This window comes from Neolamprologus multifasciatus, chromosome 8, assembly GCF_963576455.1.
Source record: "Neolamprologus multifasciatus chromosome 8, fNeoMul1.2, whole genome shotgun sequence".
Classification (NCBI taxonomy): domain Eukaryota; kingdom Metazoa; phylum Chordata; class Actinopteri; order Cichliformes; family Cichlidae; genus Neolamprologus; species Neolamprologus multifasciatus.
This window is the reverse complement of record NC_140446.1, coordinates 26,389,076-26,404,258: the sequence shown is the minus strand read 5'-3', so window position 1 is coordinate 26,404,258 and position 15,183 is coordinate 26,389,076. Positions and strand designations below refer to the sequence as shown.

Here is a 15,183-nt window from a genome sequence, read left to right as displayed (position 1 = left end):
GGATAGCGACGCGCCGCAACAGCTCAGCAGAGGCGGGGAGAACGCGCAGAGCCCGGGCGGCTGTCAGTTCCTGAGCCCGGTCAAGATATGGTTGTGCTCTCCTGTCTGCACTCAGCGAAGGCTCGCAATGGGCTTTAGAGTGTCCCTTGCATAATAACTGCAGAGAATGCCCTTGACAACAGTCCGCACAGAGTTGCATTCAGCATGACGGCTGCACAGGACACTGACCGAACAGGGGAAGACTTGCACGAGACTGAACCTTTGAGCGTTTAACCAGAGTTGAAGTGTCTGTGCAAGCGCATAACACTGGAAGACTTCTTCACATTATCATGGGGATAAGGTACCTTTTATTGCTGCTGATCTACCTGGACCCCCTGAGCGTCTTGAGCGCCGCAACGGGCGGTAAAAAACCCAAGCAGCCGACCAGGAAGGCTCCGAAAGCCACCGCTATCCCCACGGTCGTCCCGCAGAAGACTCCAAAACCGTCGCCCGTCAGGAAACACGAGTCCTGCAAGGGCTACTTCGATGTAAGCGGGCAGTTTGACAGTGCGTTCGAGTGCAACAACACGGATCACCGGTACTGCTGCGGGACGTGCTTCCTGCGCTTTTGCTGCGAGTATAAGAAAGACCGACTTGATCAGACTGCGTGCACGAACTACGTAACGCCGGGCTGGTTGGAGACGGCCACTCCGTCCCCCGTCCCGACCAATGATCCCTATCTCTCCATGGATCAGACCAACACGGCGGTCTACATCACCTGTGGGATCATAGCCTTCATCATAGTGTTGGGAGTGTCGGCCAAAGTTGCATATGACAAAGCCACAGAGCCGCCTCAAGAAATGAATATACACAGGTGAGTGGGAGGAAGACTAATAATTCTGCTTAACGTGCTCCCTTTAATCAAGAAACAAAGCTGCATATTAAAAGTCTGCCTTTTGCACTTCATGCATATGTATAACTGGACAGACCATAATATGCACAGAGATGTAGAGTCCATTTACAGGCAGGGGCTAAAGGTCAAAGAAACAGGCCCAAAGTGCTGTCAAATGCGATATTTTTCAAGCAAGCAACTTGTTTTCTTTCTCTCTATCAGCGCTAACGAAGTGAAAATGAGGCTGGTAAAGCACTGGAATGAATGAACAGACTGTCATCTAAAAGGCAGCACTTCTCAGATCAAATTGTGTTCGATCTGCAGCAGATGTTAAATCCCAGAAAAACCAAAGCCTAAAATAATTATAGAGAGAAGTTGAAAGAGTGTTATCATACTGATTGTGGTAGGCTGGTGCTCCTGAAACAAGTGCGTGCATCTGCTATGAGTGGGAGTGAGAAGGACTAATGGCCAACGTTTATATTTGATGTTTTTTTAGTTCATATTGCAGAATTAAAAAAAGAAAACGAAATTGTAACTGGTGCTGGAGTCTAACACTCGTCTGCATACTGGGCTCAGGAGGCAACCAGCCAGCTGTCAAGAATCATACTTGACAGCCCTCTCTTCAGCCTCTACACATCAGCACATGGCTGTCGGGTGTGTTCAGGTGAGGAGGTGGATGAGGATGCTTAGCAGAGATGGTGCAACTGCATCCCATCTCCTCATACTGGCCCCATCAAACACGGGCAGACCAACACGATGCTGACACATAAGATCTTCAACACTGAATTGTTTTTTATTATTACTGAATGCATTATTCACCGTCTTGAGCAATCTTAAGTCTGTGAATAATAGATGATGTTTGCATTAATGTTTTGGCTGTATCAAGGCTGTGTGACACGCATGCACCACTGGCACCACCACTTTCCATAAGGGTCACAAAGGAGGGCAGGGTGGGAAAGGGATGAATCGCTGAGGTGGGGAGAGGGGGGAGGTAAAGTGAAGCTAACATATTAATTTAAAGGCAAAGGTTAAACCACCAATATATTTGTCGTACAAAAGCTTTGAGCTGCTGCGGCGCCTTCAAAGTAATTAGATTTTCCCCCGTTTTTTCTAAGTATGATGTCAGAAAAAAAGCAAACAAACATTTTTTTTTACTTTCTTTCATCATGATTGCTTCTCTCCCTCTTTCACCCCCCTCGAGGGTTTCATCCTTCCACATGCACCTGGTGCGGTCTGAAAAACATTCAAATTCAACCCAATTAGCTGAGATACTCACACATCCAACACTGTTTCTCTTGCAAATGAACATTCGTCATGTTCCCAGACGTGTTAAAAAAAGGAAAAAAAAGAAACGAGAGAGAGAGACAGAAGAACAAGAAGCGGAGCAGCCCTGAATTACCCATAATAGCGCAACACTGTTTCAACAATTCACGTCTGGTTTTTAACTGTGTTCACATGCATGCGCAGAGACAACCTGTACAAAGAGGAAAAGCCTCCTTTTTGGTGTAATGTTCACACTTGTTTGCTGTGTGCTTGTCTGTTTTTAGGGCCCTTGCAGACATCCTGAGGCAGCAGGGGCCCATCCCTATATCACAATACGACTGTGAGAATTTTGCAGCCATGAATGGCTCACCCAAAGACAACACACCAGTCAGAACCTCATCCAAGAACCACTACACCCCTGTTCACACCTCCAAATCCAACCATGGTAAGAGCTCTTCTTGCTCTCCTCTCTATACTCGAAGCTCTAAAGCTCATGTTTATGGCTGAAGGGACATTTCAGCAGCCGAACCCTGTGCCTGTGTCTTTGAGAGCATTTTTGTGCAATGCATTTGCAGCATATCATCATTATTTGTGTGTAAAATTCTGCAATACCATTCAAATCGCACCCACTGCACTGACCCTTTCAGCATTTTAATCTCCTGTGGTAACATCCTGTAGTCATCTGATTTGAGCAAAAGAGAAGAGAGAGCAACAGCGAGACTAAAGGACAGATAATCACAGACTAGCAAAGGTAGACCTGCCCAGCAGATTCTGATAGGCTGGAAGTGATGACCTCTCACTCAGTCAGCACACACACGGAGTCGTTTAACCTTGCAATTGCAAGAACAGACAGGAGTGTGAGTCATTAATATGGCCTGAAAAACGGACACAGAATCCAGGCGGCACTGGCAGGTTCACAGACAAAGCAGGTGTTATCAGATGGAGAGATACAAAGCCACTTGGGGAGAGGGACACAGATGGAAAATAATGAGATATTACAATGGAGTTGCTGAGATGGAAAGAAAAACAGAAAGACGTTAAGCCTCTGTGCAGGATGAGCAAATGCAGAGATACGGAGTAGAAAATTAAAGGTGATGTAGCTCTGAAAGCACGGCAGACTTTACTGCTGTGTAACGTTTTCTGTGGCACGATCTATTCATTTATCTACGTATTTACTGTCAGAGAAGAAACTTCCCCTTGCTATACATATACCCCTAATTTAAAGCTCAGGTGGTCGACACTGGTAAGTAACTACAAATTGTGGTTTTTAATTTTTAAGTCAGGCTGGAGGATTTCCTGCATAAACTAAACTAAAATTAAAAGCTAGAAGAAACTGTCTTTACACACGTCAGTATATGACAGCTTCACTTTTCATGAGTTCTGCAAGAAATTTTAGTTTCATTTTTAAAATAACAGAACAATATAAAATAATTCTCATACGCAAACTTCCCTTAGCTAAAAAAAAGTCTAAGAATGACATTCGAGCAACACTTGGGAAGGCTGAACTGTCATGTTGTCATCCAAGGCCTCAATAAAAGACGATCAGCTAACAGTTACTCAGTCAAAGTGTTTGCTTGGATGCTTTCACACTGTGATAAATGACAAACAAGCAGCTATCTCTGTTTAGAAATCATCTTGCTGTATAGAAATTCTTATTATATCCAAACTATAGTTGGACAGGGTATATATATGGTAAATGGACTGGTTCTTATATAGCGCTTTTCTACTCTTCTGAGCACTCAAAGCGCTTTACACAACTTGTGCATTCACCCATTCACACCCATTCGCACAAGCACATTTTTCTAGGTGCTTTCTAAGAAGCATTCACACACATTCATACTCCGATGGACGCATCGGAGAGCAGTTTGGGGTTAATATCTTGCCCAAGGATATTTGGCATGCAGACTAGGGGAAGCCAGGAATCGAACCACCAACCTTCCGATCAGTAGATGACCTGCTCTACCACTATATATCACTTTGATACTCTGAATGAGCACTCAAAGCATTTTCTGACTTTGAGAGCTGTTGTGTTGCATTCAAATACTCCAATGCAGGCATCGGACAATTTGGTGTGTAGTACCTTTTCTGAGGCTACTTTGACATGTCGACTGAGAGAGCTGGAGATCGAACCTCAGATTAGCAGACAAAGTTTTGAGACAAAGTGTTTTGATCTCTGCCAGCAGCTTCACAGCTCTGATGCTGTGAGAAAACGAGCAGGTTGGAGAAATCAAGTGAAAGGATATTCTGAGCCACTGTTTTTTTACCTTTGGAAATATGGTTGCTAGTTTTGCTAACTGACCTTGAGATAATGTTGGCTGTTCTCACTTTCAGTCAGTTCCATAAATATGTGTATCATACTAAAACACATCTGAGCCCCCAAATCCAGGGCAAATAAATGAATTCTCATACATACACGGACGATTACGCAGGTTACTTCACCTAAGAAAAGGCACAAAAGCAGCCTGACGGCAGCTAATATTGTACAGTAGGAGAACATGTAAGTGTAGACGTGGAAGTTATAGTGTTGAATGTAAAAAACGTCATGAGAATTTAATTGAAAGCACTACAGTGCCAAAGAGTCTCAGTACATTATATTGCAGTATATATTAAAGTGGAAACTAGTGCAGAAAATATATAAACTGGTACACAAATGTAGTCCAGAACGTAGGAAATAAACTGCCTGCTGCTCTCCCCTAAAATGCCACCCCCACCTATCCCTAGATTAAATCTTAATCCAGGCCTATTTTTCCACTCTTTTTGAAATGTTTTAATTAGAAACCAGTCGTATAACAACATATTTATATTAATCGATGAGAGACTCGTAACGACCTTCAGAAAATGTGAGCGAAGAGAATATTATAGCTAAAATGTTTCTTTCCTGAGCTGTAGATGTAAGCAGCACAGCACCTAACACAGTACATGAAGTTGTTACGGCTGAGTTGTGTGACGAGACAGCAACAGTCTCTCTGCATCCTCGTCTTTAAATAATAGATTGAGCATATTCTCAGCTTTATTTGGGTTTGCAGCCGCTTGAATGTCATGTAAACTTGGCCTCTTTCTGTCACTTTCACATCTATCACACACTTGGGGGGGACATTTTTCTTGCAGTACAGTGCTTGTTGCAGCTGCAGTCTGCATTCATTCACTTAATGTCTCCTCAGCTTAGTGAATGAATTGGTCTATCCTTAATGGTCACTTGCCGGCCCATGCACAGAGAGGGAGACGGGGCAGATGCAAAGCTGCACATGTCAGCCTGCCTCCAGTGCACGCTTGCATGTTTTTTTCCTCACATGAGCCCGGGCGTCGCTTTATCTTTATATTGCTCTGTCGCCTGTGTTTTGCCTGCTTGCAGAGAGTCACTGCAAAGAGAATACAACTTGCGCCAGCTCTGCTCAGTCTATCCTAGATAAAATAGAAAAACCCACCCCCTCCACATCAGGGACCACAGCCGTCCTGATGGGGTTGGACATGAAAGGCAGTGACAGTGCGGGCACAAGTGTGGTTAATGTGTGCATATAAATTGAGAGAACAGAGAGGGAGTCCACTCGCTCGCATAGAAAATGCATATTCATGTACGCCTAAATGGGCATTTGGCACAGAATGGCAAGGCAGGCCTCTTAGAGAGGAGAGGGTTCTCGGGTGGAACTGTTGCTGCTGGCACTTCACATCCAGAGGCTTTCTGAGACACTTTTATATCAGGTGGACAGACCTCATGAAGTAAAAGGCTATAGGGAGGATCCTGTCAACTTATGTCTAAAGTGGGTATAACAGCCATATCTTCTTTGATCTTTGCATTTAAACATGTCCGGTCTCTCTTAGCTGCAGAGATGTCCTCCCCAACATATTTTAAAATCCTTTATTTCAGCCCTTTTCTAAAAATACACGCTGATTTATTTTTTCATATCACAGATCTTGTGTGGCAACACGGCACCCTCGGTGCACTGCAAAACATCCCTGCATTTTTTTTAAATAAAAAAAAAAAGAGCGGCCTACAGCAAAAACAGTACAGACAGCATAATATGATACCAGCGCAAGTGCTTCTATTTTTATTCGAATCCACTCTGCATTGTTGTGTGGCTCAGATCCTCTTTTAGGTCGGGGTGTAAACACAGAGCACCCCGCAGCCACAACAGGGAGCCGGCCTTGAAAGGGAGGAGCAGATACCTTTGCAGGAGTTTGCCGTCGGTTAAAGTAAACAATAACCGCCTCTCTGAGTAATGCAGTTTGGCCCACAGCTCTCTTCAGATGAAGCTGATTTATTCACCGCAAACCACAGGCAAAGAGTTGCCTGTTTTTCGGAGGGTTTTTAAAGTGTTGCTTGGTTTCCTCTCTGACAGTTTCCTAATGCAGAGAATGATGAAGTAAAGTTTTCAGGTACAGAAACCAAAAAATACTAGTCAAGCGCATTTGTTCCTTATAGGCAGGCCAACTAGAATTCCCTAATATCACAGTGTTTTAAAAGCATTCCCTTCACTTAGAACACTTGCAGGGATTGGTGATTACTTACTGAAAAAGAGATCAGATCTTTGAGAGATCTTACGTTTGTCTCCCTGTTAAATGCAGAACAGAATAAAAGAATCCTCCATCTCCTAACGAGCAACGTCTTGAGTGGTCAGGCCCAGTTTTCAAAAGTAGAATGGGTGAACTACAACAATAAACTCGTAATGAGTTGAATTAAAGATTGGATTATAATTTATGGTGTTGAGTTCATTGAATCGCTGCATGTTAGGGTTCTTGTAGCAGCTGAAAAGCCTTGAGCTGGTATTTATATATCTGCACTGTTTGCAGCACTGAAGGGATTTGAGCTGTCAGTTCATTTTATGAGACGACTCTCGAGCTTAAAGGTCAGCTGCTGTGGACAATTAGAGGTCGTGATGATACAACAACATTTTCGGCTGTTTGGCGGCTATGACGTGATCTTCAGATACATATTTCTAAAAGCGTTCTGTGTGCAGCACCTTCTTTCCACATAAACCCCAAATTTTGCCTAAACAACAAAACAGTGATTTAATTACTCTAATTATTTGCCAATAGGCAACTTTTATAATCATATTCAGTGAGGCATCCCGCCTCAACCACTACTACACACATGTAACAAACATCTGCTGCCTCTTCTTGCTGCTTCTTTCCAATTAATCCTTGACGTGTGCAGCAATAACATCTCCGCTGTGACCTCACTGGCTCCCCATTGGCCAGATAATCATCAGGCCCCATGTTAAAAACAACATTTCTGTGCTGACTGCATCAACATGTTTATTAGAAGCTTTCTCTTGAGTGCACCTGTGTTTAACCCGAGCAACTGAGAGACTCCACCTAATTGTCTCCTGCCCTAGATCTCATTATTGCCCCTTATTATACAGCTGGACTTCTGGCACCCTGAGTGCCAGACATATGCGTGTATGTGGATAAGTGTGTTTCAGGTGCAGAGGCAGGAATCCAGCTATATCCCGCAGCTGTTGTGGTTTAAGACAGCCCAGAGTGGGTTAGAACTTAGGACTGCACTGCGCAATTAGTTTCATGAGAGGGCAGGGGCATGTATTTTCCAAGGTATCACTGAAAAAGTTTCCTTTAGAGGTTTCAGCTTATATAACAGAGAAACTGCAAAAGAATGAGATATGTGACACTGAGCTACTTTATCAAAATGACACATAGAGTTCTGATCATTCTCTAAAACCAGTGTACCATATAAATGGTATTACGGTTTAATTTAGGAAGCAGACTTAAAATTCACAGAGGATTGATCAAATACCATTAGGTACAATTAAAAGTAAATGAATGAGCAATATTAAATATTAGCTCTCTCTCTTATAAATCACTATTTATAAATCAATAAATAATTGATCAGAATGATGATTTTCTTTTCCATAGGAAACCTTGTTACAACAATATGAATATGCTAGTTTAAATAAATTAGCACCCACAAGCAGTGTTGGGAAGGTTACTTTTAAAATGTATTCCATTACAGATTACAGAATACATGCCCCGAAATGTATTCTGTAACGTATTCCGTTACGTTACTCAATGAGAGTAACGTATTCTGAATACTTTGGATTACTTAATATATTATCATGCTGTTTACAACTACATGAATGTACTATTGCTGTGATTTATTTCTGTTACTGAAGGTCCGCGGCTCCGAACCGTAGTAAAGGGACCTCTGGCTAATACGGTGGGTTCTGTGTCGGGCTCGTAGCCGAAAACTAGCTTTACTTTGTTGTCTGGGTCAACTTTGCTAGCGAGAGACAGAGAGAGGCGTTGAAAGGCTGCTCCAAAGGAACTTATTGTTTTTGGAGGAAAACACGAACACGGTGTACAGTCGAGTCTTAATAGCTTACTTACAACTGGGCTCGTCAGGCACTCTTCTTGGCTGCAGTGGTTATTATTATATTTACATGCTTCCAGCTCCCGTTTTTGCTCGATGACAGCTCGTACTTTTCCTTTTTCTTCCTCCCTCGCTCACAGACACATAACGTGTATGACAGTCCATTCTCCCTGCAGCACGGACTACACTGCCCATGATGCTACATTCTTTAGAGCTATACCGGTAGCATTCTGCCTATTAGCTTAGCACAACAACAACAAAGCGCTCTCTCACCCAGGAAACACGCAGAGAGAGAGCGTCACCCTGTAACCATGGCAACCGTAACGCTGCCGCCTGGAACAACAGAACGTAGCTGTCAAACAAAACCCAAACAGTCCTGACCCGCCACAATATGAAACAGGGAAGTACCGCCGTGTAATCCATTTATTTCAACAAAGTAACTGTATTCTAAATACCACCTTTTTAAACGGTAACTGTAACGGAATACAGTTACTCATATTTTGTATTTTAAATACGTAACGGCGGTACATGTATTCCGTTACTCCCCAACACTGTCTACAAGTCATACTGTCAGAGGCTAAGGAGAGGAGTGGCAGCAATCTTTTACTTATTTTACTTATTAATCAACCAAAGACCTGGACAGAGTTATGAATCATTTGAAAGCCACTCTGAACTTTGTCCACCCTAATCAGAGAAGCCAAAAATCAGGTGTTATCTGTTGTCCTCATGGTCCATAGTCAGTATTTCTATTTGGTTTCTCAGACTTTAAAAAAAAATCTGATTAAGTGCTCAGTTCTAATAAAAATCACTATTATAGGAGATTTTAACATCCATGTAAATGACAGTCTAATTCTTATATAGTGCTTTCTCTTCTCCAGAGTTCTCAAAGTGCTCTATACAACACGCCACATTCACCCAATCACGTTTTCTTCTGAGCTTTTAGTGCTTCCTAATGAACATTCACACTCTGATGGATGCATCGGAGAGCAACTTGGGGTTCGTATCTTGCCCAAAGATACTTGGCAAGCAAACTGGAGGAGCCAGGGATCGAACCTCTACCTCCTGAGCTACAGCCACCCCCAGCCTTAACACCTCAATTATTTTTTTATTAGAGAAAATATAAATAAGCCCAGCCGTGCCTTTAATCATACTCAGGTTACAACCCCCAGATACTGTGGCTGCTCCAAAAAAGAAGGCAACAAATCAGAGATCGATACTGGTAACAGAGGTTGGTACCTCGCATAACTGATAAATCTGTGCCTTAAAGTAGATAACATCATTTGGAGAGAAAATTGCATTAAATATCTTAATTTGGGTAGAAAAAAATCAAAAATCCAAAACTTTACCACAATAAGAGTCTTCCATAAAGCTAAAACGTTTACTATTTGGTACGATCAAGGGAAACAGCCCCAGGTTTCTTTTCTGCACTGTAGCCAGGCTGACAGAGTCAGAGCTCTCTTGAGCCAATTATTCCTTTTTGACCTAAACTAGCAAGGACTTTTTGAATTTCTTTACATATTTTAACCAATAGAGAAAAAAAAATATCCACAGCTATCCCACAGATGTGTCATTAAGCAGAGGAACGTAGAGTCTTTCTCTCCAATCAATCTTTCCGAGTTAACTTCAATAATGTCTTCCTTTAAAACATCAATACTCCATCCTTACAAGATTGTTAAAATTTCACCATTTATGAATGCTTTAATTTTACATATGATTAATCCATCTTTATTAACAGGCTGTGAACCACATGCTTTTAAGGCTCTTACTCAATCCAGCCATAAAAAACAGTTTCCAACCTTCCTATCATTTAAATATTGGAAAGCGTTTCAGTCATGAGTTAGAGTACATCATGTCACAGAAACATGAGTGACTGGCGTCTGACAGTGGCCTCACCTCTGTATTGTTCCTGTTCGATCTCAGCCCAGTGGTTTGAATCATATCAATCTGAAAGAGTCTAATTTGTGTATGTAAATGGGGAGTCTTCCTCAGACACAAAAGTTAGTCATGGAGCTCCACAGAGGACTGTGCTGGGACCAGTACTTTTTTACATTGTACATGTTTCCTTTTTATTAGAAAGGACTGCACACATTTTCATTGCTATGCAGGGAAACCCAGTTTGATTTATCCATGAAGTCTCAGGGTACAAATCACCTAGTTAAACTACAGACATTTTTTAAGTTAGTATACTTGGCCTGAAACATTTAGGACATTTAGAAACATGGTATCCAATCAGATATTTACTTTAGATGGCATTACCTTGTCCTTCAGTAATTATGTGAGAAATATTGGAGTCATTTGTGACCAGGAAATGTCCTTCAGTGAGCACATTAAACAAATATATAGAATTACTGATTCATTTGTGCATTCTTGCTAAAATTAGAAACACTGATTAGACACTGATTCATGCAATTATAACTTCAAGGCTATAATAATTCATTTTTATCAGTTTGCTCTAAAAGCTTCCCAAAAAGCTTTCAGTTGATCCAGAGCTCCGCAGCAAGAGTACTAACTGGGACTGGAAAGAGACACCACATTCCTCCCATATTAGTTTCTCCTCATCAACTCCTCGTTCAGCTCAGAGTTGAATTTAAAATCCTTCTCCTCACATATAACATCTCGTATTATCAAGCCCATCATGGAATCAGCCTTCGGTTTGGATTTGGGAAATAGACACTGCCTCTGCTTTTAAGATTAGGCATAAAGCTTTCCTGTTTGATAAAGCTCATAGTCAGGGCAGAATCAGTTGACCCTGAACCAGTCTTTAGTTATGCTGCAATAAGCTCAGGCTGCTCGGCTGCTCATTCCTTTTTAATGGTGTTTATACACTACTACTGCATTTAATCATTGGTTAGAATTGAACTCTGGCTCTTTCTCCCGTAATCTGTCTTTTGTCCCGACTCTATCTGGTCTCTTCCCCCTCACCCCCAACGGTTCTCTGCAGACGGCTGCCGCTCCCTGAGCCTGTTTCTTTCAGAGCTTTCTTCCTCTTAAAAGAGAGTTTTTCCTTCTCACTGTCACCAAGTGCTCGCTCAAAGGGGGTCATGTGATTGTTTCTGTTTCTTTCTAATATTGTAGGTTCTTTAAATTACTGTATAAAGCATCTCTATGTGACTGTTGTTGTGATTTGATGTTCGAAAAATTAAACTTAACTGAATTGAATCAAATTACTTTTGCCTGGCTGTGTTGGACCTTAATCGACCTTGGATTCAGATAGTCTCTCCAATGGCTGCCAAGCTGCACCACATCAGGCTTTGTTCATAATATAATTATCTTATTATTCACATTTTTCCAATTTCAGAGGTGTAGGTGTGCAGTGAAGAGGTCAGATTAAAAAAAATATTACCATATGAATCCTCAGCGTGCATTGGCTCCAGCGGCTGTTCATTTCCATAGTACATCATTGAGGTGAAAGTCACGATTTTCTTTGTATCAAGGAGGATAAATTAATAATGTGCAACGTTCTCTCTGCAGACTCTTCATGCTATCTCTCAGTAGTGAGCAGTGGGAGAGAAAGCGGGAGGGGGAAAAAGGTGGATTCTGATCACTTTTGAATGGTTTTTCCAGGGTCGTTACAATGGCCTGTGGAGTTACCTACCAATGACAAATATGACAAAAGAAGACAATAATAGTGTAATAGTGCAGCTGCTCTAGCAATTCTGCATGTGATATATATACATGCATGCTGGTATGACTGAATGCGTAAAATAACCCTTGTAGATATTCTATCTGCAGCATGAAGGCAGCACAGGGAGAGGTGTGATTGAGTTCAAAGTGCACTAGTATGTGGGTGGTGGAAACATATTGCTCTTTTTCTTCTTCTTCCTTTTTTTGAATATCACAGCTCTGTGTTTGCAGCTGCTGTTCACATTTCAGCCACTTCCCCTCAATCCATGTCTGAGGGGTAATGACACCATGGGAAAATTTTAGATTTGGCACAAAAAAAACAAACACATCTGAGGCAAATAAGAAATTTGATAGAAACACTCAAACACAATTTAGCTTCCCTGCAAATGTTCTTTTAAAGTGAAACATTGTTGATTTTATACGTCAGTATATATATTATATTCCAAGGGTTCTATTAGTATTAAAGTGGTTCTATATTTAGTTTCCATTAAAAACTGATACATAACTTTTTGAGCTTTGTAATTTCGATACATTTCTATGTCTTTTTTTGTGTAAATGTTACATTTTACTGTGTCAGTGTCACAAAGAAAATGAAAAAAATCTGTGATATTTGTGCTTTTCGGTGATACAAAAGAGTTACAATGACACGGACAATTACATGCCAACACAGTGAAAGCAATAATCTAAATCCAATCTCTGCCATTAGTCTGATTGTGCATTTTCATTAACCGTAAAACCAAACACTGAGTCAAACTAATAAATTAAATCTTTGTCCTAACTGTCAGATTCACTTGTAATGGGCGCCACCTTTTGACATTTGAGTTCTGGGAGAAAGCAGGTAGCTTTTATAGTTCATTTCTAACATTTTATATCAAGTGGCTGCAGCTCAGGAGGTAAAATGAGTCATTTAATAATCGGACAGCTTTGTGCACGACATTGGAGTGTGACTAAACCCTGAATTTAGAGTGTGAATGTTAAATAAAAACGTTTGTATGAATCTTTGTGTAAATAGATTAATGAAGCTCATAGACAGCGCTTTGAGTGCAGGAACAGAGTAGAAAAGCACTACATAAGTACCAGCTTATTTACTAAAATAACAAGTGAGTAAAAAATGAAAATATTAATTTGTTATAGTCCCACGAGTGATTGAATATGCTACTTTCAGAAAGGGTAAGGCTTCAACGGGATGGTCAACATTATTGCAAAGGTTCAGATATACTATTATTTCCCACGTTGTCGTCCATTGCACATGGTTTAGCATTTTTGTCCCTCTGGCTCAATGTCGCCATTGTGTTTCATGTTGTTTTTTTCTTAACCTTAACTGTCCAGACTTAAACAGTCTAAACACAGCGTGGATATGGCAAAAAACTCATGTTGACCACCAACTGTTGACTGTAACACACAGTTTGTCTTTTTGAATTTTTACATTTTTGAGTTGCTGCAGAGAAAACAAGTGTGCCTCCAACAACATCCAAATTTAAGCATATTTAAATAAAGCATGTTAGTTTTTAGCTTAAAATCTCATTGTGATCAGATGCATCATTTCCTTATGATGTTTAAAAATTACTGCAATATTATGCTTTCTTATTAATCAGTGAAAATGGGTGTATTTAGTCACTTTTCAATTCAATTCAATTCAATGTTATTTATATAGCGCCAAATCACAACAAAAGTCGCCTCAAGGCGCTTCATAGATACAGAGAAAAACCCAACAATCATATGACCCCCTATGAGCAAGCACTTTGGCGACAGTGGGAAGGAAAAACTCCCTTTTAACAGGAAGAAACCTCCGGCAGAACCAGGCTCAGGGAGGGGCGGGGCCATCTGCTGCGACCGGTTGGGGTGAGAGAAGGAAGACAGGATAAAGACATGCTGTGGAAGAGAGACAGAGGTTAATAACAGATATGATTTGATGCAGAGAGGTCTGTTAATACATAGTGAGTGACATCATTCCCTTATGATGTTTAAAAATTACTGCAATATTATGCTTTCTTATTAATCAGTGAAAATGGGTGTATTTAGTCACTTCTGCATAACAGGATATTTTGGTGGGATAAAGCTCCCTTCTTTATTGGTTGGCATGGTGGTTAGTACTGTTGCCTCACACAAGAAGGTTCCTGGTTTGAACCCTGGCTGGAGTTGTTTTGGTGGAGTTTGTAATGTTATTCCTGGACCTGCATGTCCCAAGGTCATATATGTTAACTGGTTAATAGGCCATGGACGTGAGGAATAAAGTGTTTGAAGTGCATAGAATAATGTGATGTGTGATTAAAAATGTCACTTGTAGTGCTTTAAGCAGTCAGTGAGACTGGGAAAACACTGTGTAAATGCAAGTACACATCTTGGACAGCACACCCTCAGTATCTCAGACACAAGTTACCTACTAGCTACACAAAATGTAAATGTTCATATTCAGGATTCAGAACACTAACACTGTGCATTCAGGTCTCCCCAACTGCTGTGTTATAATGTGTCTGTGTTGTGGCTCTACATGCTTGCCTCTGTGTGTCCCTGTATGTGATCAGGTCTCCACTACGGAAAAGAGAGCGTCAGAAGCAGTGGAGGCGCTGACCTTCACAACTTTATCTCTTCTGGTTTTGTGACACTGGGACGAGGCCATCAGAAAGGTAAAGTCGTTTTTCTGTCCTCGTTTCCTTCTCTTTTTCTTACTTAGAAGATTAAATTCTTTTTGTGCAAACACCACACTTTATACCTGCTGAATGCTTAAAGTCCTGCTCGATGTTCCACTCACATCCCCGATGATCAACTACGAGACACTGGACAGAGGTAAAATATTTCCAGATTCAATTTCCCTATCCAGTCCCCATGAATACATTTCGCAATCAAATACAAGCAAGCATAAACATAGCTCCAGTGATGGGCGCCATGGGGTGGAGAAGGTGACTTTGTGCATGCATTCTCAACCCACATGCACCTATTAGTAGGGCGGGGGTAGAGTTTTCCCATGGGTAACACACTGATTAGTATGCAGCCACATTGACTAAGCTCTTGTGGTTTATTTCCATCCATTTTAGCTCCAACAAATCAGACTCAGTGTGCGCCTGTGTGTGTTGGTGCAACCTTGCAGGGGTTGCAAGATGAC

At 41.3% G+C, this 15,183-nt stretch overlaps 1 protein-coding gene across 9 annotated transcripts in view; it reads left to right on the top strand.

Moving 5' to 3' along the window:
* The first annotated feature begins 329 nt into the window (after positions 1 to 329).
* shisa6b (shisa family member 6b) overlaps positions 330 to 15,183 on the top strand; it is an 88,809-nt gene continuing 73,955 nt past the window's right edge. For 8 of the 9 annotated variants that reach the window (XM_085169606.1, XM_085169605.1, XM_085169604.1 and 5 more), the window contains exons 1-3: positions 330 to 853; positions 2,419 to 2,579; positions 14,606 to 14,707. In XM_085169606.1, coding sequence (XP_085025732.1) covers positions 330 to 853; positions 2,419 to 2,579; positions 14,606 to 14,707 — 787 coding nt within the window. The remainder of the gene's footprint in view (positions 854 to 2,418; positions 2,580 to 14,605; positions 14,708 to 15,183) is intronic. The other variant, XM_085169600.1, reaches the window with a different exon arrangement.